We start from the raw sequence: 23,738 nt of genomic DNA on the forward strand, positions 1-23,738 counted from the left end.
ATGTGTCAGTACTGTAGTAGTGCAGGTGGAGCAGCTCATTAGGGGCGTGTCTAAAAGGGAAGCAGCTGTCCACCCGGCTGGATCCAGTCCTTCGGCAAGCACGCAAACACACGCATGACTTGACTAGTCGTCATGGATTTTTTACATTATAAAAAAGTGGCAATTAGCAGCTAACCATTGCTTGGCTTTCAAAGGACTAGCTTTCCATGATCTGGATCTGTAAGAGCGAGCCTGGTGTCAGCTGGGAATGACCTCAGGGCAGTCATTAGCAAGTGAAGTAACATCTTAAATGCTGCTCTTGGAGTTGCCTTCCTGCTTTAAGACAACCCTCCACAGTTTGCGATGGTCTGTGGAGGTTCCAGTGATCTGACACCGAGCGTGCCTATCAAGATCATTTCGGCTGGGCTTGCTGGCTGCGTGGCGGACCTGGTTACCTTCCCGCTGGATACCGCCAAAGTCAGACTGCAGGTGAGGATCACTTGCCAATACAAACATTACATCCATCCATCCATTTTCTACCGCTTCTTCCCTTTGGGGTAATACATGCATATTACATCCTCCTGTGCTTTAGATTCAAGGGGAATCCAAACCTTTAGTGAAGGGTCAGAGGGCCACATATAGAGGCGTGTTTGGCACCATCATCACCATCGTGAGAACCGAAGGGTCCAGGAGCCTCTACAATGGACTGGTGGCAGGTCTCCACCGACAGATGAGCTTTGCATCGGTCAGAGTGGGTCTGTACGACAGCATGAAGGACTTCTACAGTAGTGCCTCGGAGAGTAAGTGATGCAAACGTGTGAATTCATTTGTGACTTTCACCGATGATTAGAAAATGCTTCACTGCTTTCATCAGCAATGAGAGAACATAAAGGTTCTGACTTATATTTTGGTTAGAGCGATAGATCAACTGCACATTCTATTGTGGGATTTCAGCTAAAGGCCCTCTCCATAAACTATAGGCAGCGTCAATAACTGGCCGAGTCATACCAAAGACTATAAAAATGGGACCCATTACCCCCCTGCTTGGAACTCAGCATCAAGGGTTGGAAATGGGGGTTAAATCACCAAAAATGATTCCCGGGCGCAGCCACCGCTGCTGCTCACTGCTTTCCTCATTTCCCAGGGGGTGATCACAGGTGATGGGTCAAATGCAGAGAATAAATTCGCCACATCTAGTGTGTGTGTGACAATCATTTGTACTCTACTTTAACTTTATAATGTAACTGTTGACATCTTAAGAGAACTACCTGCAGTACAAATCCTGCTGATAACTTGTTTGACCAGTTTGAAAGTAATGCTACTCACATCCTAGACACATGAACCGCCCACCTTTTTATCATACATATAATCTTCCCCGCAGCTGTCAATTCAAGCCCACATTTAATCAAAGCTTCAGGGCACTCTGTGCTGCCTTGCCCAAGCTTTTCTCACTCTTTCAAGTCTTGTCTGTCACAGGCGCCAGCATCGGGTCCCGGCTTCTGGCAGGCTGTACCACGGGGGGCATGGCTGTTGCCGTGGCCCAACCCACCGATGTGGTGAAAGTCCGGTTCCAGGCGCAAATCCGCTTGCCTCAGGGCGGCTCGGTGAAGAGATACAGCAGCACCATGGACGCCTACAAGACCATAGCCAGGGACGAGGGGATCCGAGGGCTATGGAAAGGTAAAATGTGATGAGATAAAAATGGTTACTGTAAGTTTGTGCCAAACTGTATTTTGCTTAGCACACTTATTTTTTGGCAGTTTTGCCCATTCCTATTTGTAGCACTTCTCAAGCTCCATGAGGTTTTATGGGAAGCAGTGTTTCACATCAATTTTCACATCCAAACAGAGATGTGAAAATGGCCCTCTGCCATCTCACTGACATTGGGAGTTGCCCTGAAGCCACTTTTTTATATCTTGGCTCTGTAATTAGGATTGTTGTTCTGCTGAAAAAATGATGTCATCCCAATCTGAGGTGTAGAGCTCTCTGGAGCAGGTCTTCATCCGGGATGCATCGCTACCTTTATCTGCCCCTCTAACATTCACTGTTCCCCCCGCTGCCACCACCATGCTTTACTGCAGGGATGCTATTGTCCATCTTTTCCCTATCCGACCAGATAATACATTTTCTCATGGTCCTTTAAGAACCTTTTATAAACTCCAGGTAGGCTCTGATGTGCCTTTTACTGAAAAGTGGCTTCTACCTGGCCACTCTACCATTTAGGAATGATTGGTGGATTGCTGCAGAGATGGATGTCCTTCCAGAAGATTATTCTCACTCCACATAGGAACTAGGGATGCACCAAATTTTCAGACGAAATACTTACATCACCGAAGCAACATTGCCAAAACTGGATGCTGTGCTTGTCTGGAGTGGTGGTATTATGTTTGCGCCTGCAGTGTGAACGTACTTCAATATGTCTGAGAAAGACCAGCAATATTCAAAATGTGCAATGTGGAACTATCAAGAGGGGGATCTTCTCAGAAGACGTGTTCGACATCAGGTATAATCACCTAAAGACCAAACTTTCCCATCGCCATTTTGATAACGTCAATAACACCACACAGAAAAGAAAAGTGCCCCCAAGTGTGTCGGCATGAACGTAAATATAATTTTAATATAATTTCTTAATTAAAAATCAGTGGTAAATTTAAAAAAATTGAATTTTATGATTGATTTATACTTTCAAGGTTACACATTAATTTGTGTTTAGTGAGGTTAGCACACCGTCATAGTCATAAATACAGTGGTAATAATAATTGACATAATAACTTTGTTTTTTCTCGGTTTTCAGCCTTGGTTCCCTTGTTTTCGGTTTTGTACACAAATTTTCATTTCAGTCCATCGCTAAAAGGAACTTTGGAGCGCTGTCATATAGAGACCTTTGGGTTCCTGGTCACATTCCTTAATAAGGCGTTTCTTCCGTAATCCTACTCACTGTTGATGGCGGCCCCGGTACAAGAAGAGTCCTAATACAGTTGTGATCAAAATTATTCAACCCCCACACAATTTTGTTGTTTTAGCAAGTTGGACATTTATTCCGTATTTTGTTTATAGTCATATCAAATAAAGATGTGTCAAATAGACAAATGCAACTTAAATTGTAACACTGTATTTTCAAAAATACCAAAAAAGGACATTTTTCTTAATATCTCATTGACAAAATCATTCAACCCCCTAGTTACATGCATCTTTAGTACTTAGTAGAACACCCTCTGGCAGTAATTACATCCTTCATAAGTGATAAATAACCGGACACGAGCTTCTTGCAATGATCTACAGGTATTTTAGCCCATTCCTCTTAGGCAAAGGCCTCCAGTTCATTCATATTCTTGGGCTTGCGTGCTGCAACTGCCTTCTTCAAGTCCCACCACAGGTTTTCTATAGGATTTAGGTCTGGCGACTGTGAAGGCCACTCCAGAGTCTTCCAGCCCTTCTTCTGCAACCACTCTGATGTTGATTTGGGGGTATGCTTGGGATCGTTGTCCTGTTGGAAGGTCCAACGTCTCCCAAGCCTCAGCTTCGTCACTGACTTCATGACATTTGCAGCTAATATATCCTGGTAGAAAATAGAATTCATAATGCCTTGAACGCGCTGGATATTCCCGGTACCTGAGGCAGAGAAACAGCCCCAGAGCATGATTGACCCCCCACCATGCTTAACAGTAGGCAAGGTGTTCTTCTCTTTGTAGGCTTCATTTTTTTTCTCCTCCAGACAAAACCTTGATTCATAGGCCCAAAGAGTACCAGTTTTGTCTCATCACTCCATAGAACAGTTTCCCAAAACCTTTGGGCTTTGTCCAGATGATTTTTGGTATACTGGAGTATATTTTTCTTGTGCCTGGTAGTCAGAAGTGGGGTGCGCCTGGGAGTTCTGGCATGGAGGCCTTCATCTCATAGTGCGCGGCTTATTGTCTGAGACGAAACCTGCGTTCCCCCCTCTGCAATGTCCTGTTGTAGTTCCTCAGCTGTTAGCCGGGGGTTTTTCACCACTGTACGCTTCAAATACCGGACAGCAGTTGCACACAGCATCCTCTTTCTACCACGCCCAGGTAGTGTTTCCACTGTGCTTTTAGCTTTAAACTTGCAAATTATGCTCCCAACTGTGTCTCTTGGAATGTGTGATGTCTTTGCAATCTTCTTATATCCATATCCTTTCTTATGAAGAGAAATTACCTCCTCTCTTCACTTCTTTGACCACTCCCTGGACTTCACCATGTTGCAAATACATCATTGACCATCTACAAGAAGCTGAGCGTCAGTCTTTTTCAATCAGTTTAATTGTTGCTCGTTATGGTTCTAATTACATCTACAGGTGTTTTCAACACCTGATTGAAAAGATCTTATTCAAATTCTGTTCTTAAGAGTTATGATCTTCAAGGGGTTGAATAATTTTGTCAATGATATATTAAGAGAAATGACACTGTTTGTTTGGTATGTTACAAAATATAATGTTGTAATTCAAGTTGCATTTGTCTTTTTAATGCATCTTTATTTGATATGACTATAAACAAAATACGGAATAAATGTCCAACTTGCTAAAACACCAAAATTGTGTGGGGGTTGAATAATTTTGATCACAACTGTATTCCTGATCATCCATTTATAGAGGCCATTGTGCTCATTGACAACCTTTTTTCTCTAACCCTTGTGTAGGGGACGGCGTGGCGCAGGTAGAGTGGCCGTGCGCAACCCGAGGGTCCCTGGTTCAATCCCCACCTAGTACCAACCTCGTCACGTTCGTTGTGTCCTGAGCAGGACACTTCACCCTTGCTCCTTATGGGTGCTGGTTAGCGCCTTGCATGGCAGTTCCCTCCATCAGTGTGTGAATGTGTGTGTGAATGGGTAAATGTGGAAGTAGTGTCAAAGCGTTTTGAGTACCTTTAAGGTAGAAAAGCGCTATACAAGTACAACCCATTTATCATTTATTTAGATTTGAGTACCATTTGACAATCCGGCCTGAGAGATCTACAGACAATTCCTTTGACATCGCGCTTTGTTTATGCTCTGACATGCGCTGTCAACTGCAAGATAGGTGTGCGCCTTTCCAGTAAATTTCCTATCAAATGAAAAAGATGGTAAAAGGAAGCACCTGAGCTCAATTCCTGTGATTGCATGTAAAGTTTTTCTTTTTTCCATTTTTTTTACTTTGGCAAACGTATCAAAAATGTTTTCCACTTTTTCATTGTGGCCGGTGTCTGCAGATTCTTAAAAGGGGAAATTAATTCAATTTTGGAATAAAGGTGATACATAAAATACTTGTTATGGGCATCCGAAAGTAAGATTATTGTGTTGATTATTGCCTGTCCCTACAGGTTGTCTGCCGAATATAACTCGCAACGCCATTGTCAACTGCTGCGAGATGGTGACCTATGACATCATCAAAGAGCGTATCCTTCAATACAAGCTGATGACAGGCAAGTACAAACACTCTTCTGTGAGATCAAAGGTCGGAAATATCAAATGTGTTTTTTGCCAACCAGCTTTTCCCCACAGGGTAAAAAACATTTAGCAGTCTGCTGCAGATATGTAGCTAATTTTCTAAAATAATTTTGGGCAACCTGCAGCAAATGGGTCATATAACCATTATAGCTTTTTTACATTTATTTGTACCTCCCCTAGACAATATGCCGTGCCACTTTACAGCAGCCTTCGCCGCAGGGTTCTGCACCACCATCGTGGCATCCCCGGTCGACGTAATCAAAACACGCTACATGAACTCTGGGCCAGGCCAGTACAGCGGCGCCATCAACTGTGCCTTCACCATGCTGGTCAAAGAGGGGCCCTCAGCTTTCTATAAAGGGTATGTGGCTGCGTACTAGTGTAAGTTACACTTTTATTTTTATTTTCATTTGTGTTTTGTTGTTTTAGATTCATGGCTTCGTTTCTACGTTTGGGCTCATGGAACATCGTTATGTTTATGAGCTATGAGCAGATTAAAAGAGGTGCGGTAAGGCTGCAGCAGTCCTTGGAGTCGTCACAGTAACGTGTCCAACAGGTTGTCACTTTGTCCTTTTGGACAAATGCTGTCAAATTAGCCTGTACTAGCATTTTCCTAAAACCTGACAGCTGTCTAAAGGGATGCTGACACAGTAGTGTTTTGCAATTATAAGATGGTGTCTGTTGAGTAAAATGTATTTTGAGGTGGTGCAAACTTGAATAATTGTGGTCATTCTGTAAGGTCATTGTTGACAACAAGGTAATTCATAATAATGTGAATACAGTTTGAAGTCTTTCATGGAATTGACTGTGGACAACTAACTTTATGAACAGTTTCATCAACATCTCAGGAAATATTGTTTTTTTTTCTTTCTTGTGAAGTAATGTGCTCTAATTAACAGAATATTTATTGGCCTTAATCATTTAAATGATATTTAAACAGCTTAATTATGTGTGACACGTGTGCTGAAAAGTGGTGTACAAATAAAACCTCTTTGACCTCGACTTGCTTGCTTGCGTGTATACTCACTTTCCATACCACCCAAAACAGTAGTGCTCCAGCTTGAAGAAAACTTGTGAAAAAGAGGGTTAGAAAAGGGTTTCATTTATGTGATATAAAGTGACAGTCTGTCAGAATAGAACCATTGTCATGTGAAGTAAAACAAGTATGAGCAAGTCTGGGGGACTGTTACCAGTTTTAATTAGCAGAAGGAAAAAAATACTTAATTTTTTGAAAAATAACCCGCGGGTGACGTGTTCCTTTTGCATGCAGATCTAGTTTTTCAGGATGGTTTTCTTTTCGTCTGCTCTTGCACATTTTGCACATTCTTTCCGTTTTGAATTCTATAAAGTGCAAAACAATACTATGCAGATTGTTTTTTTAACACTTTGTCACCTACATTACTGCCACCCACAGGGCTGCAGTGGAACATTGTTGTTGATAGCTTTGAGTTTGTGACCTAGTTCTTTTTTTTTGTTGTTGTGGATGCTCCAGGTTAAATCTCCAAATGATTCCAGAGCGCGGCACATGCTGCTGCTCACTGCTCCCCTCATCTTTCGGGGTGAACATGGGGATGGGTCAGAGGCAGGGGACACATTTCACCACACCCGGTGTGTGTGTGTGTGTGTGACGATCGTTGGGACTTTAACTTAACTTAAATCAACTGATTCTTCTATGTGACTTAAATTAACTGATTCTTCTATGTGGTGTGAATCAGTATGCAATGGAGACAAATGTATTCCCCTGTCCTAGGTCGTGTGGCTTGTAGTCTCTCGCTCAGGTGACCACTGGCGGCCTTTCTGGGGATAACAGTGCTCAGCTGGGCTATATGTGGCCTCAGTTAATCCCCAAGACGAACGCTGCCGACGTTCTTTCCTGATTATCAGTGAAAGTCCTCCACTGAGACACTAAAGCTGTCCCAACTTCCCGATCAAGCACACCGGCCACATGATGCCCACCTACAACCCTGACTAGTGTGTAAGTATCATTTCATCTCACCCTCGTTTTTTAGAATCATTTTCAGTGCAGTAGTATTCATGTTTTCTAAACAAACATGTTATTTATCAGTTAAAAATATGTAAATTGGCTGTGTACCCAAACACAGAAGCACATACATGTGCTTGACTCGCTGCACCTTGAAGGCTTGCACACTTGTGAAAGTGCGCTGAATGTTCCGGAATGGTGTTTATTGCATAAGAAGCTTTCCAGCTTTTTACTTTTGGTAACGCAGTTCAATTTATTTTCCTTGACTTTATTTATTGCTCTGTGAACTTTTCTTGTCGTCACGTGACTACCAAGCTGCTGAGATGTTGGGAGTTTGACTTACACTGTACTTTGTTGTTAGACTTGAATGGCAGCAAGACACTCAGGACTGGATTCCACTCCAAATGTGTGCTTTTAAACAGACAGATTCCTACTGTCTTAAGTTTGTAATCCAAATTCAATGAGAAATTGGTAGATTTTTGTGAAATCCATGAGAGCAAACAAATTAAAAGTTGATGACAGTATGACCTCTATGGTAGAGGAACTTGGTTTGATATAGATATTTATATAATAATGTATCAGTGGATATCATCATGTTATGTACAATACAGATCAAAAGTTTGGACACACCTCATTCAATGTGTTTTCTTTGTTTTCATGACTATTTACATTGTAGATCGTCACTGAAGGCATCAAAACTATGAATGAACACGTGGGTTTATGTACTTAACAACAAAGGTAAAATAACTGAGAACAGGTTTTATATTCTAGCTTCTTCAAAATAAGCACTCTTTGCTCTGATTACGGCTTTGCACAATCTTGGCATTTTCTCAATGAGCTTCAAGCCCACCCGTGAAGTGAAAACCATTTCAGGTGACTCCCTCTTGAAGCTCATCGAGAAAATGCCAAAAGTGTGCAAAAAACTAATCAGAGCAAAGGGTGGCTATTTTGAAGAAACTAAAATATAACTCCTGTTTTCAGTTATTACACCATTTTTTGTTAAGTACGTAGCTCCTTGTGTTCATTCATAGTTTTGATGCCTTCAGGGACAATCTACAATGTAAATAGTTATGGCAATAAAGAAAACGCATTGAATGAGAAGGTGTGTCCAAACTTTTAGCCTGTACTGAATGTACTTTGAAGGGTAATTGTCTAATTTATATAATTGTCCTTTATTGGTTATGGGTTATTCTTGTACAAGTATAAGTACATGTCATTTTTGGAAAAAGGCCTGAAGAAAAGTTATACATGTATTTAAAAGCACATATTAATTAGTATTAACCTGTTTTTTCTTGCATGTTAAAATATGCTTTTTTGCTCTATTATTCCATTTTGTTTTGTTTATATTATTTCTACAATGTTCAGCAGGCTCTGTTGTAGCACGAGGGCTGCAGCTATTAGATATTTTAGTAATCGAGTATTCTATTGATGATTTTGTTCGATTGATTAACTGGATAAAACGCAATTTGTAGCCTCAGTGCGTATTACAATGAAAATTAAATTTTAAAAAAATTCTGCTTGTTATAAACTTAAGTGTTTTTTCCCCAATAAATACACAAGAATGGAATAACACTTAAAACGTGTGAATTAATAAAAGAAAAAATTATTCTCAGCTTTTTGCCGCCACACAAATCTGGGCACCCACACAACACCGTTCTTGCATCTCAGCTCTATTGCAGCAGGCGTATGGAAATTATGTTCGTGTGTTCATAAAGTGCAGTCTGGATATAGTCACAGTCATTAAAAATTTTTCGTCACAACAGAATATATGAATCTTTTTCTAAATAAAATTGATAAGTTTTAGCAATTAAAAATAGCAGCACTATTGCTTGTCATGATTTATGCTTGTCAACGCCAGGCTGCACACTTGTAGAGTTGTTATGCACGCGTCCTTACCTCACCTTTTTTCGACAGTGGTGATAAATGCGCAATCCCTGGAGATGCCCTGCCTGTGGATCTCTGTTCCCGCTACGAATGCTGCACCTTTCGTGACCCCTTTTATTTTGATTACTGTAAATGCATGACTCAAGAATCCCATAATGTCTTTGACAGAAGATGAATAGTTCATTGTTACACTTTTAATTTTTGAAGACGTTTGAATACTGACTAAATATAGCGACAAAGTTGCAGGGTTGGCAACACTAATCCCTCTCAGTCTGTCTTTTTTTATTTTCTGGCAGACCAGGTGTGTTACGATACATTCCGCCGCTTAAATAGTAGTGCAAAATCTTTCTCAAAAAGAAAATGCTTTAAAATAGATGTTTGGAACACATTAACAACACTAAAGTGATATAAACAGCAACTAACTATGTCTCCTTTCCTGTTTCCTCTTCTGCAGTGATGTTTGCCCTTGAACTTGCGCCCTTTCTGAAGGCCGTCAGCCAGGGCCATCATGAGCACCGACTCCGAACACCACGGCGAGCTGTCCGACCAAGTGGCGGCCATGAACATGGCCTCCAACTCCGCCACCACGCCCAATGGCTATCGGCCCACGGCCTTTCACCGAGCTCGGCTTTCCGACAGGAAGATGTCCCTGCAGGAGCGAGGGAGCCGCATCAGCCGGCAGCCGACCATCGAGACCAAACGGGTGTCCATCACGGATGCTGAGGTAAAGGTGCCCTCACACACACAAAAGTGTTCGCGTGTTGTATGCAAAGCAAATAATTAAAAACAATATATAAATGTATTGTCCCCAGGATTGTGTCCAGCTCAACCAGTACAAGCTGAAGAAAGAGATTGGAAAGGTAAGAAACAGCCACCAGGTGGCACTGTTTTCACTTTTATTAGAAATGTTTGTATCCACGGCAACTGGACTTCAGAATGAAATAAAGTAAAAACTACCCTCCCTTTGAAGATATGATCATAAAATATAGTTAACTCTTTGGTCATATTATACTGAGCAGCCAGACACTTCCAATCCAATCCAATCCACTTTATTTATATAGCACATTTAAACAACAAGAACGTTTCCAAAGTGCTGCACAGCCATGTTAAAAAAAATATTAAAAACAATATTATGCTCCACCAATGACTGAATAAAAACAAAAAATAAATAAATATAAAAACAATATAAAAATAAATATGATTGAAAACCATTTTAAAGGGTAAAATCATTTAAAACAGTAAAATAGAAATCAAAAAGTATAAAAACACTGAGGACAACAGAGGACCACACAACTCACGTAGTGTTAAAAGCCAAAGAATAAAAGTGGGTCTTAAGACGAGATTTAAAACACTCCACTGTGGAAGCAGTTTGAACATGGAGGGGCAGAGTGTTCCAGAGCTTAGGGCCGACCACAGAGAAGGCCCTGTCTCCCCTGGTTTTAAGTCTGGTCTTGGGCACCACGAACTGGAGCTGGCTCTCGGACCTCAGAGTGCGCGCAGGAGTGTAAATGTATTACTATCTTGCAGTAAAGCCTGGATTATGATTCTGCATAGTCATAGTCAATTCTGTGAGCAACCACAGCTCTTGGAGGCCTGCTAGCTTGTTAGCTCCCTTGGTTGTTATGGAGAAAAAAATAGAGAGACATGATTGGCGTGGAAATGAATACAATTTGTCACACAACGTTGATCTGATATCAGATGAATAGCGTTTACATGTCGTAAACACAGGAAGTCCACGAGTGCATGTCAAGCATCATATGAAGGTTTGGAGGGGGAGGAGCGAGCCACCGAGACATAGGAGCATGATCCCGTTACATTTTTGTTTTGGTTTGGTTATCGTAACTCTTTTCCTTTTTTGCTGTAACTAATTAATAGGGCTGTGAATCTTTGGGTGTCCCACGATTCGATTCAATATCGACTCTTGGGTCACAATTAGATTCAAAATCTTTTTTTTTTTTTCAATTCAACACAATTCTCGATTCAAAAACGATTTTTTCCCGATTCAAAAGGATTCTCATTCATTCAATACATAGGATTTCAGCAGGATCTACCCCAGTCTGCTGACATGCAAGCAGAGTAGTAGATTTTTGTAAAAAGCTTTTATAATTGTAAAGGACAATGTTTTATCAACTGATTGCAATGATGTACATTTAATTTAACTTTTAAACAAACCAAAAATGTGACTTATTTTATCTTTGTGAAAATATTGGACACAGTGGGTTGTCAAGCTTATGAGATGTGATCCAAGTGTAAGCCACTGTGACACTATTTTTTATTTTTTTAAATTTTTGTAAATGTCTAATGATAATGTCGAGTGATTTTAATCACTGCTATGCTGAAATTACAACTAATATTGATACTGTTGTTGATAATATTCATTTTTGTTTCACTACTTTTGGTTTGTTCTGTGTCGTGTTTGTGTCTCCTCTCAATTGCTCTGTTTATTGCAGTTCTGAGTGTTGCTGGGTCAGGTTTGGTTTTGGAATTGGATTGCATTATTATGGTATTGCTGTGTATTGTTTTGTTGGATTGATAAAACCAAAAACTTTTTTTTTTTTTTTAAATAAATCAATAAAAAAAAAAAAGAGAGAATCGATTCTTAATCGCACAACATGAGAATCGCGATTCAAATTCGAATGGATTTTTTCCCACACCCCTACTAATAAATTCCGCCTAGCAACAAGTGGCAGAAAAATGTAACGTGATCAGGACAAAAGTTTAGGTTGTTTGTATTTCAACTATGAAGCTTTTATAATGTATAACTAACATTGTGTGTGAGTTACAACTGGGAGAGCACAGTAGTCCTACCAAAGGGGATGACGCTGCCCATTCTATGCATCTAAAAAAATTCCACTCTTGTGAACAAAGGATGACAAATGAGTTTAATAAAAGTCTCCTGCTTTCTACACACTCTAGGGTTCTTACGGAGTGGTGAAACTGGCTTATAATGAAGACTCTGAACAGTATTACGTAAGTTGATGGTGTTTTCACATTTCACTTATTTGTTGTGGTAGTACCATCTTCTTGGGGTAATTAATGTCATCTAATAGCACCACTTTCCTCCATCCAGGCAATGAAGGTCGTGTCAAAGAAGAGGCTTATGAAGCAGTATGGATTTCTGCGTGAGCAACAGGACAACCACCCTTTTACCGCTGAGGCGCCGACCTTGCGGTGATGTGTTTTTGCCTCATTGCAGGTCGTCTGCCCCCTCAGGGCGCAGACTCCCAGCAGCAGGAGGGGGCATTCCCTAAAGCGGTAATGCCTCTGGAGAAAATCTACCAGGAGATCGCCATCCTGAAGAAGCTTTACCACCCTAATGTTGTCAATCTGGTTGAGGTGAGTTGGGAAAAGATGCTGGACACTTCATTAGGGAACCCTGCAGTGACAATGATGCAGTGCAATCATATCCAATGAAATGCATTATAGTTTGCATGATTGTAGACCACTTTTGGCTTATTTTGTTTTCGCAGGTGCTTGATGATCCTGATGAAGATGGCCTTCACATGGGTAAGATCTTGTTTAGCGTCTAAATAATATATTCTCCTCGTGGGTAAATGTCTGTCCGCTCCTTTGTCCTGAAGCCTTCGAACTGATGACAAAAGGGTGCGTTGGCACACTTCTTGTAAAGAGGCGGAGTAAATACAAAGTGATGTACCTGAAGTGTTGTCTTCTTTTCTGTCCCTCCCTCCAGTCCAGTAATGGAAGTGCCCACAGATGATCCCTTGACAGAGGAGCAAGCTCGCTTTTACTTCAGAGATGTTGTCCTGGGCACAGAGTATTGTACGTTAACATAAATGTTCTTCAAGGTCCCATCCATCTATGTTCTGACTACTAGTCCCTTATCAGAGTCACGGGTGAGCTGGAGCGTATCCCAGCTCACTTTGGGCAAAAGGCGGGGTGAACCCTGGACTGGGTTTACCCGTGGTCACGATACAATTAAAATGTTTGGGGTGACTCTTCGATTCAGAATCAATTCTCAATTCAAACAGATTCTCGCAATATATTATTTGGTATTAATGGTTACAGGTAACAAAAGCTTGGAGCGCTGAAATGGCCTAAATCAGTGGTCACCAACCTTTTCGAGCCCAAGATCCCTGGTCTCAGTATATGTATATATATATATGTATTAGGGGTGTGGGAAAAAATCGATTCGAATACATTGTGCGATTCAGAATCGATTCTCATTTTTAAAAAATAGATTCAAAAAAAATTATTATTATTATTTTTATTTTTTTATCAATCCAACAAACTACTACACAGCAATACCATAACAATGCAATCCAATTCCAAAACCAAACCTGATCCAGCAACACTCAGAACTGCAATAAACTGCAATTGTTAAGACACAAACAAGACACATAACAAACAAAATGTAGTGAAACAAAAATGAATATTATCAACAACAGTACCAATATTAGTTATAATTTCAGCATAGCAGTGATTAAAAATCCCTCATTGACATTATCATAAAAAAAAGAACAATAGTGTCACAGTTGCTTACACTTGCATCGCATCTCATAAGCTTGACTGTGTCCAATATTTTCTCAAAGATAAAATAAGTCATATTTTCGGTTCGTTTAATAGTTAAAACAAATTTACATTATTGCAATCAGTTCATAAAACATTGTCCTTTACAATTATAAAAGCTATTTTTTTTTTTTTAAACTACTACTCTGCTCGCATGTCAGCAGACTGGGGTAGATCCTGCTGAAATCCTATGTATTGAATGAATACAGAATCGAATCGAAAAAAATCGATATATTATCAAATCGTGACCCAAGAATCGATATTGAATCTAATCGTGGGACACTCAAAGATTCGCAGCCCTAATATATATATATATATATGTATATATATATATATATATATATATATATATATATATATATATATATATATATATATATATACATATATATATATATATATATATATGAGATAGGCGCCAGCGCCCCCCGCGACCCCAAAAGGGAATAAGCGGTAGGAAATGGATGGATGGATATATATATATATATATATATAGTATGTAAATATAAATATATTTAGATATTTTTTGTTTTGTTTTTTTTGGACAGAACTTTGTGTTGTTATTATTGGCTGATGTCAACAAAACTTTTTTCTCGTTGTCCTTCTTGCCGTTTGCCCAATTTTTGCTTTTTTTTTTTTTTTGTAATGTGCCCAGGGCCAATGACAACGGAGCCATGGGCCACAGATGCTCTCTGGCACACTTTGGGCACCCCTGCTGTTTATGGCCACTATAGTCTTAATACTGTAGTTTATTGTTTATCCGATTTGTATGGGACGCGAGTCACATGGTTGTCTTATGTCAGCGCCGGAAGTAGTAAAATTAGCTTTTCACCTGGCTGGTTTTTCCTGTGTGTTAAAAATGGGATATCAGCAAAGTCCTTATTTACCTGCCCCCTTTTTGTTTTCATATATTACTGCTTTTACACATGTCAATGTTTATTTTTTCTGCACAATAAATCAACACAAAATCCATATTTTGGAGCAATGTTCAGAGACTCTATTATATGGCTTGTTAGCTTTCCGTCGTAGCTGAGCAATGATGGTCCTGGTTGAGGGAAGAGTTGTTTGATGTTGGATGCTAGAAAATGTCTGATGCCTTGCGACAGACAGCCTTAATGCATTGTTGCAGCTCGATGATTTTTGTGCATGTCATGCAACGCGCGTTAGCGAGATTAGCGAGTGCAGTGGGCGGCCGTGCTTGGGGTGTGTGGCCACGGCGTCGAGAGCTGTGGGATGTGAGGCTGAAGTTCATACTTGCCATCCTTGAGACGTCCGATTTCGGGAGGCGGGGGGCGTGGTCGGGGGTGGGGCGGAAGCGTGGTTTGGGGGCATGGTTGGGGCAGGGGCCATGGTTAAGAGGAGAGTACATTTACAGCCAATTCACCAACTCGAGTATTTCATATATATTTCATATATATATATATATATATATATATATATATATATATATATATATACGTATGAAAGTTAAGTATTTCATATGTATGAAATACTTAACTTTCAGTAAATTTTAGCTATATATATTTATTTTATTATATATATGAATTAAATCAATTATTGAATTTCAGACGGCACCTATCTAATACACAGTAATAAAAACATAGTTGTTCTACTAACTGTACTGTGCTTGCTGGTTACAAAAAAAATAACACTTACCTTTCACTATTTGAGTAACGTCACTTCCGTGTTTCCAGAAGATGGCGCCCGTATGTGCTTTGCCCTGCCGTCTCTCGCTGTCAGCTCTGTTTGTTTTTGTGTTGTTTGCGTCTATTTTCGTCTCTGTCAGCTCACTGCTCGTGTATGACCGCCAAACACTGTTGGATCTTTGCACCTTTCCCGCTGATATGATCAACTTCGACGTTGGTTTTTCGATGTCCCTGTCAGCTTTTTCACCTGGCCAGATTCCTGCCTTCCTTTCCCGCCTCCTGGCTCCTCTCCCCCGCCACATGCGGGCTGTGTGTCGAGTCCCACCTCGATTAGCTGCGCCCTTGGACATACTGGCCCCCGCCAGGTTCGGTCTTGTGAACGCAAGATCTTTGACAAACAAAACGTTTATCCTGAAGGATTTTTTCACTTCCCGCAGACTTGACTTCCTCTGTGTGACGGAAACATGGCTGAGAGCCGGTGAGTCCGCCCATCTTAATGAACTTCTGCCTCCGGGGTGTTCCTACTTTAATTCTCCGCGGTCGTCCAGTCGAAAAGGAGGGGGATTAGCAGTTGTTTTTAAAAATGACTCGTCAGATCCGCCTGCAATCCTCCCTTTCAAGCTTCGAACTGTGCATGTTTGAGCTGGAGGCGGCGTGGCCTCCAGCTCCAGCTGAATTTCGGGAGTCTCCCGGAAAATCCGGGAGGGTTTGCAAGTATGGGCTGAAGAGAGAGGCAAGGGCGTGTTCAGAGGTAAAAAATGAGAGCCTGTTGGCTGGTTTGGTGGTCATAATAATACTTTGTTTCTAATCTTTGGGACACTACCGGTTCGTCAGCGATCCCCTGGCCTGAATTGAATTTTTTAAAAATGTAATCTTAAAAAAATATCTACATTTCTTGGGGGAATATAACGAACTGTTTTAGAATTCGAATAAATAAGAATTGTGATTCGTTCACTTTTTTTCAGCACACCTAATAAACAACCATTGACACTCTCCAGTACAATTAAACTGTTGTTTGGGATGTGGGAGCTGTAAGCCGGAGGAAATAAAACACACACACAGAAAACATTCAAACCCTTTGAGATTCTGAATGTAAGGCCAACATGCTAACTTCTCATCAACTTAAAGATCTTAGTCAAAGATTCAGTCAGAAACCCCAGGCTAGTGTGTTGGCCAGACTTTATAGCCTTGATGCTGGAACTTAGACAGTTTTAAGATGTCTAGCAAAACTTTTTTTCCATGCCTGTGATGAAGGGGATTTAAAACGACGGTTGTCTTTGTCCCCTGACTAGTGCACTACAACAGGATTATCCATAGAGACATCAAACCTTCCAATCTGCTGCTGGGGGACGACGGCCATGTCAAGATTGCCGACTTTGGTGTGAGCAACGAGTTTGAAGGCACCGACGCCCTGCTGTCCAGCTCGGCAGGGACGCCAGCCTTCATGGCGCCGGAGACAATGACAGACCAAGAGCAGGGCTTCAGCGGAAAGGTGAGCCTTGTGTAATATGCTGCAAATGGTTGGTTTGTTAAGTGTTGACACCTGTAATTGCTTACAGGCTTTAGACGTGTGGGCGATGGGAGTTACGCTCTACTGTTTTGTCTACGGGAAGGTAAACAAGCTTACACGCTGAATACCAACCCACTCACATGTAACAGCACTAGCATTCACTAAGTGGCCTCTACTCCTTGTCTAGTGCCCTTTTTATGACGAGTACATTGTCTCCCTGCACAACAAGATCAAGAACAAACCTGTGGAATTTCCAGAAAAGTGGGGCAAACATTGAACTGAGCATGATTATCTTTCTAAATACTGTATTGGTTCTCATTAGATTTAGTACTTAATGCAGTGTACTGGTTTCTCTTCCCGACAGCCCCTCGGTTAGTGTTGAACTAAAGCATCTCATTGAGAAAATGTTGGACAAGAACCCTGAAACCAGAATCACCATTCCTGAGATCAAGGTGAGCTACAAGAAACCTATTAAATACACAAGGGATGTGGGTTGTACTTATATGGTCACAGCTCAACCCGTGGGTGACTGAGGGCGGCGACAGCCCTCTGCCCCTGGAGGAGGAGCATTGCACGGCGGTGAATGTCACAGAGGAGGAGGTGCAGAACAGCGTCACACTCATCCCCAGCCTCTCCGCTGTGGTGAGTGACCACATAGCCTTTTTTCCTTGATGACCAGGTGTGTGTGTAGGGTACCGTTACTTACCACATCTGGCCTGCCACATCGTTTTATGCGGCCTGCGAAAGCCTCAAAATAATGTGCGTCAATAAGCATTTCATCTTTCTCGATAAACGTTTTTCAATTAGACTGAAAAAAAAAATGTTTTGAATGCAATTAATCCCACCCATCCATCCATTTTCTACCGCTTATTCCTTTTTGGGGTCGCGGGGGGCGCTGGCGCCTATCTCAGCTACAATCGGGCGGAAGGCGGGGTACACCCTGGACAAGTCGCAACCTCATCGCAGGGCCAACACAGATAGACAGACAATATTCACACTCCCAATCACACACTAGGGCCAATTTAGTGTTGCCAATCAACCTATCCCCAGGTGCATGTCTTTGGAGGTGGGAGGAAGCCGGAGTACCCGGAGGGAACCCACACATTCACGGGGAGAACATGCAAACTCCACACAGAAAGATTCCGAGCCTGGGATTGAACCCAGGACTGCAGGACCTCCGTATTGTGAGGCAGACGCACTAACTCCTCTACCACCGTGAAGCCCCTGCAATCAATCTCTTTAACTAATATTATTTGAAACAACAAGCTTTTTTTGCCAATTATCCCATATCAAATTAAATTATTCACTAGCGAAACTTAAATATCTGCTGGGCATTTTGACTTCTGATTCCAAAGCAAGTTTTCCATCATGTTGTTGGCAAATAATTATCTAATTAAGGGACAATTCTGTAATTATCAGCCCCCCAGGATATTTTGTGGGCTTTTTTTGTGATTAATGCAGCTTAAAATGTCTGGTTTCATTGCAAAATTACAGTGTTATGGTCCTCAAAATGTGATACATTAACAGCACTCCATTACATTTACTGAAGTCACTTTTTGTATAAATTGTATTAACATACTTTTTACTTAAGTGTGTTTGTAAGGAAACACTACTTTTACTCTGTTTCCTTGAATTAAATTCTGAATTGCTACAATTACTTGTAACATCATTATATTTCTTTTTAGACCATTGATCACTGCTTGCAAAGACATACTGCTGCCTGTCAGAGAGACTTCTTCCAGCAGGCATTGTCTCATGACTGTTTCACCAATCCAACGTAGTGCTTACGTTGGATTGGTGATCAATGGTCTAAAAATAAATATAATTATGTTACAATTAATTGTAGCAATTTGGAATTTAACTCAATGAAACAGAGTAAAAGTAGCGTTTCCTTATGAAAACACTTAAGTAAAAAGTATGTTAGTACAATTTATCCAAAAAGTGACTTTAGTAATGTAATGGAGTGCTGTAAATGTATCACATTTTGAGGACCATAACACTGTAATTTTGTCAATGATGTTTGCTATTGTATTTTGTATTAAATTTTCCACATCTTTTCCATTTTGTATGTGTCCCTGCCTACAGATTCTGGTGAAGTCCATGCTAAGGAAGCGCTCCTTCAGTAATCCCTTCGAGTGTCCTGCCAGGCGAGCGGAGCGATCCATGTCTGCCCCCGGTGGTCTTCTTATGTAAGTCTCCTCTCTATTGACCTCCCTTTGCAAATCCCCGCTCCAAGTGCCAGCCAGCCAGCCAGCCATCGCTGCGATTACGCTTTAAGGCAGCAACTACAAAGCAGCCAGCAGCAGCTTGGATAAAAATACATTCCATCAGTTAAAAATAATGCCCGTCTCTTATCTTATCAGGAATAATCTACCGTACGTTAAAGCCTTCATATTCTTGTGGCAGTCATCATGACTGTGCTGCTTTTTTTATAGTTATCTTATTAAGGTGTGTAAAATCCAAAATGTTGGCTTTCCTTGGCGCTTTAGCAGTCAGTCTAAACACAATTTGCTAAAATGTATATTCAAGCAAGATCCTGGCTGCCCACTAACATGAAGACTATGGTGTATTTTTGCAGTGGTTCTTGGGGGCTGTTGGGGTCCTCGGCTCAGCTTCATCCTTCTTTGAGGTAAATCTTTGAGCAGCAAGTAGATGAGTTTTAAGTATGATGAGAGATGAGACAAAGCTCCCAATAAGTTCCTCTAATGCAGAACAATCAGTGGTTACTCATCCTCATCCCTTTTCATCATCCCCTGCTTCTTCCCTTGCTGAAAGATAACTTTTCACTCTCATCCTAATCCCTAACTTGTCATCATACCCAGTTTCTCCTCATGCTTATACCCAACGTTTTATTCTCATTTTCATCCCCAACTTTTCATCATACCCATTTTCTCCTCATGCTTATACCCAATATTTTATTCTTCTCATCATCGTCACTTGCTTGCCATCATCCCCAGTTTCTGCTCATGCTTATACACAAGTGTTTACTCTAATACATAACCTCATAATCATGCCCACATTTCCTCATCCTCATCTTGTGTTCATGTCCAAGCCCAATTTCTCATGCTCAATCATCCCCATTATTTTTTCATCCTCCCTTTTTCCTGTCTTTCTCTTTCTCATCTTCAACATTTTCCATTTGCTCATCATTATCCCTGTTAATTCCTCTCCCTCATTGACAACTCGCTCATCCTCATGCTCAGCCCAATATATACATATTTCTGACTCTTCCTCATTCCCATCTTCCTAATCCTTATTCTCGCCAATCTGTTTTCTCCCCCATGACTATTACCATATTGTATTCACCACATCTAACCTTTCCCTTATCTCCATTCGGATTTATACGTCATCCTCATTCCATCAACCCTCAACCACAATGTTTTTCCTCTTCACCTTTATCCAATGTTGTAATCCTTCACATTTTTCCTCATTCTTATCTCAAATGTTTCTCATCCCTAAATGTTGCTCATCCTAATTTTTTCCTCCTCCCTTTTTTTCATCTGTATCCCAATGGTTTACAGTGGTTGCACTAGTTTCTCATTCATCCCAATGATTTCCTCATCTTCAACTTTTTGCTCATCTTCAAACTTTCTCCTCATCTTTATCTTCATATGTTTACTCATCAACATCTCCATTTTCCTCGTCCTCGTTCTCAAGACCAACGCGTCCTCCTTATCTGTGACTTTCTCATATCCCAATGTTTCCTCGTTCGTATCCCTTTCCCCCCCCTCATCCTCATTCCCAATGTTTTCTCATACTCATTCTCAACGACGCTGTATCCTCATGCCCAACTGCTCCTCGCCCTCGCCCGGCCTTTATATTCATGAAGCATCTGGTGACTCCACAGGAACATCAGCCATGACGGCAGCAGAGACGGCGAGCTGGAGGACTTGTATGAAGATGACGCGTTCACAGAGTGCACAGATGACACTGATGCATGAGGCTGTTGTTGGTTGTGTTATTTTTTTGTACCCTAACATGACCATTGCCATTGTTGCATCTGTTACTCACAGTAGCAAATACAATTGGTGACACGGAGAATCGCCAATTACAGAAATTCCACACTAAAGTCAGTCAAAGAAGGCAATTAGATCTAGTGAAGTAAGTGATCAATTATTGGATATTTTATGCATTGTTAAAAAAATTGTGTAATGTGTAAAAAAAAAAAAAAAAAAATTTAAAAAGATTTGTTTACATTTTCCTACAATAATAAAAACCTAATCTCAGCCATGGCTCTTGTGTGAAGCTGTCATGTCGACATTGAAACACTAGATGACGGTGTTTATTCTTCTTTGCCAAACATGCTTTTCCACAGGAACTGGAATGTTCCAATTTCAACTTAGAGCCTACGGGCCTTTTTCTTTGCAAGTCCAGTTGCTGAAAAAGGCTATAATGTGATGACTGAACAGTTTCTCGTTAGATTAGGATGTCATGATGTACCAAGAACAATGTAAATACAATTTGATGGCAATTGTATTTTGAAACAAAACTACTGTAATAGTATTAATGTGTGTTAATTTACAAAGTGTGTTTTATACATTTTGTTATGTGTCAGCCTATTCCAAAAAGAAATACATTCATTATTTTCCACAAAATTCTACACTAATACCCGGTAATAGCGCAGTGGGGAAAACAAATCCGGAAAATGTTTGCAAATGTATTATCAATATAAAACTAACAAATAGAATGTACGTAAGTATTCACAGCCTCCATTCAACCTGCGGAAAGATGATGCATCTGAGCTCAATTTTCAGCTTCATGGTAAAGACTGAATACTCATCTTTTTGCCAGTAAATATTTCCATTTTTATAAAATGAGTTCCATTTTAGGATAAAGCTGTAATGATATGTGAAAAAAGTGAAGCAAGCAGCTCATTTCCTATCCTCTCTGCTCTGGATGCTCACACTAAGATTTAAGATAATGATTAATCTCAATATTCATAATTCCTTTTTGCTGGCAATAGATGGCCTTGTATGAGCAGGCCGGGTGTGTTGTTCTTTTGTACCATTACTGTAAGGCAGGGATGCTGGGAGGAGGCGTGATGCTGCACAATTCATCCCGAGCCAGAGTGGGCTGCCAGTCCCCATCGCTGGCCAAAAAAAAAGTGGCGTGATCAGCAACATTTGAAGCGGTGGCTGCATCACTGATGCGTCTCTTGTGTGCCAATATGATAATATTAGCTCCATTTTGATTTGATCATGCAACAGTATGTTTTTTTTTTTCGTGTATGTATCTTGCAGCACTGATGCTCTCTACTGCTGGTTCTCGGGGAAGATTTCTGTGGAAACGGTTGCCATGCAACAGCACAAAATACCTTGCTCGTGCACAGTAGTAAGCTTTTTTTCCTCTCTCCCACTCCTAATACAATGCCAAATGTTTTATTTTTTCCTATCTACTTTTCTGTTTTGTATGCATTTTCCCAAAGTCTTCCGCCCTCCACCCTTACAACATTCTTTTTATTTTACACGGGGAATCCCCTGTGCTCACATACATGATGAGTCACCCACAAAGACAACACAAGCCTGCACGTTTGTATGTCAACAAATTGATTTCAAATGCCCTTAACTTGTTTTTATTTTAGGAAAGATCCCTAAAAAAATCCTGAGATACCCTTCACCCTGATTCACCCAACTCTGCCATACGTGAGTAATATATCACCTCCTGACCATGTCGCATTAATTACACTGCTGTGACGACATTTTGATGCAAGCTAAATGAACATCTGCACCCATACGTCATCTTGTTTCCCAGGCTATCTCATTTGTATTCATCCACTCATAAATAGCACATTAGAAGTCATTGAGAATAAATGTTTAATTTTGCCAGGGACTAAGGCGCGGCTTTAGGCCTTGGAGATCAGTGACGTCACTCTGAGTGAGGCGAAGGGGGCGGGCGTGGTTATTTTAAACTCTCTTGTCACTTAATCACACCGAACCTTCTGAAGTTATGAATCATCATTTGGAGTCGTGCTGTCCTCCTGTTTGTAGAGTGATGGAGAAGGATGCGCTGTAGCAAATAGCGGGTCACATGAGGTGCACCTTTTCAAAAAGAAATAACAACTAACCCCCCAATTGACAAACTATGGATACCGCAAGCCTCACCAAAAGGCTCCACAACAGTGGGATTTCTCCCAACTAATCAAAAGAGAGTAATGATGATACATTTGTCATAAGAAACATCCATCCATCCATTTCTACCGCTTATTCCCTTTGGGATCGCGGGGGGTGCTGGTGCCTATCTCAGCTACAATCGGGCGGAAGGCGGTGTACACCCTGGACAAGTCGCCAACTCATCGTAGGACCAACACAGATAGACAGACAACATTCACACTTAGATTCACACACTAGGGCCAATTTAGTGTTGCCAATCAACCTATCCCCAGGTGCATGTCTTTGGAAGTGGGAGGAAGCCGGAGGGAACCCACGCATTCACGGGGAGGACATGCAAACTCCACACAGAAAGATCCCGAACCCGGTATTGAACCTTAGACTACTCAGGACCTTGTGTTGTGAGGCAGACGCACTAACCCCTCTTCCACCGTGAAGCCCCATAAGAAACATTTCTTAACTAAATATAATGGTATTATGTTAACAATTTCATTTGGGGCAATTGTGGCAGTGCCCTAACAGTTGATTTAGATGGCGCGATCAGTACATACTTTGAAACCTAATACAAAATAGTGGTTTAAATGTGCGGCCTGAATGATACCCAAGTGGCCATTTTTATTGTATTGCCTTTGTGCTCCAAATCAGTGGTCCCCAACCTTTTT

The 23,738-nt window shown here is 40.9% G+C and overlaps 2 protein-coding genes across 2 annotated transcripts; both read left to right on the forward strand.

Moving 5' to 3' along the window:
• Positions 1-80: 80 nt before the first annotated feature.
• LOC133536803 (dicarboxylate carrier SLC25A8-like) lies at positions 81-6,423 on the forward strand. Its single transcript, XM_061877372.1, has 6 exons — positions 81-468; positions 572-779; positions 1,456-1,659; positions 5,295-5,396; positions 5,602-5,782; positions 5,851-6,423. The coding sequence occupies exons 1-6, from the start codon at positions 343-345 to the stop codon at positions 5,963-5,965; spliced, it is 936 nt and encodes a 311-aa protein (XP_061733356.1). The 5' UTR covers positions 81-342; the 3' UTR covers positions 5,966-6,423.
• A 147-nt stretch (positions 6,424-6,570) lies between these two features.
• On the forward strand, positions 6,571-21,201 carry LOC133536802 (calcium/calmodulin-dependent protein kinase kinase 1-like). The gene is made up of 17 exons (XM_061877371.1): positions 6,571-7,396; positions 9,741-10,010; positions 10,099-10,146; positions 12,203-12,256; positions 12,357-12,408; positions 12,483-12,622; positions 12,757-12,793; positions 12,868-12,889; positions 12,978-13,066; positions 16,752-16,951; positions 17,019-17,072; positions 17,157-17,230; positions 17,334-17,421; positions 17,483-17,611; positions 19,055-19,158; positions 19,548-19,598; positions 20,817-21,201. The coding sequence occupies exons 2-17, from the start codon at positions 9,795-9,797 to the stop codon at positions 20,908-20,910; spliced, it is 1,452 nt and encodes a 483-aa protein (XP_061733355.1). The 5' UTR covers positions 6,571-7,396; positions 9,741-9,794; the 3' UTR covers positions 20,911-21,201.
• Positions 21,202-23,738: the final 2,537 nt, after the last annotated feature.

This window comes from Nerophis ophidion, linkage group LG18 (assembly GCF_033978795.1).
Source record: "Nerophis ophidion isolate RoL-2023_Sa linkage group LG18, RoL_Noph_v1.0, whole genome shotgun sequence".
In the NCBI taxonomy this organism is placed as follows: domain Eukaryota; kingdom Metazoa; phylum Chordata; class Actinopteri; order Syngnathiformes; family Syngnathidae; genus Nerophis; species Nerophis ophidion.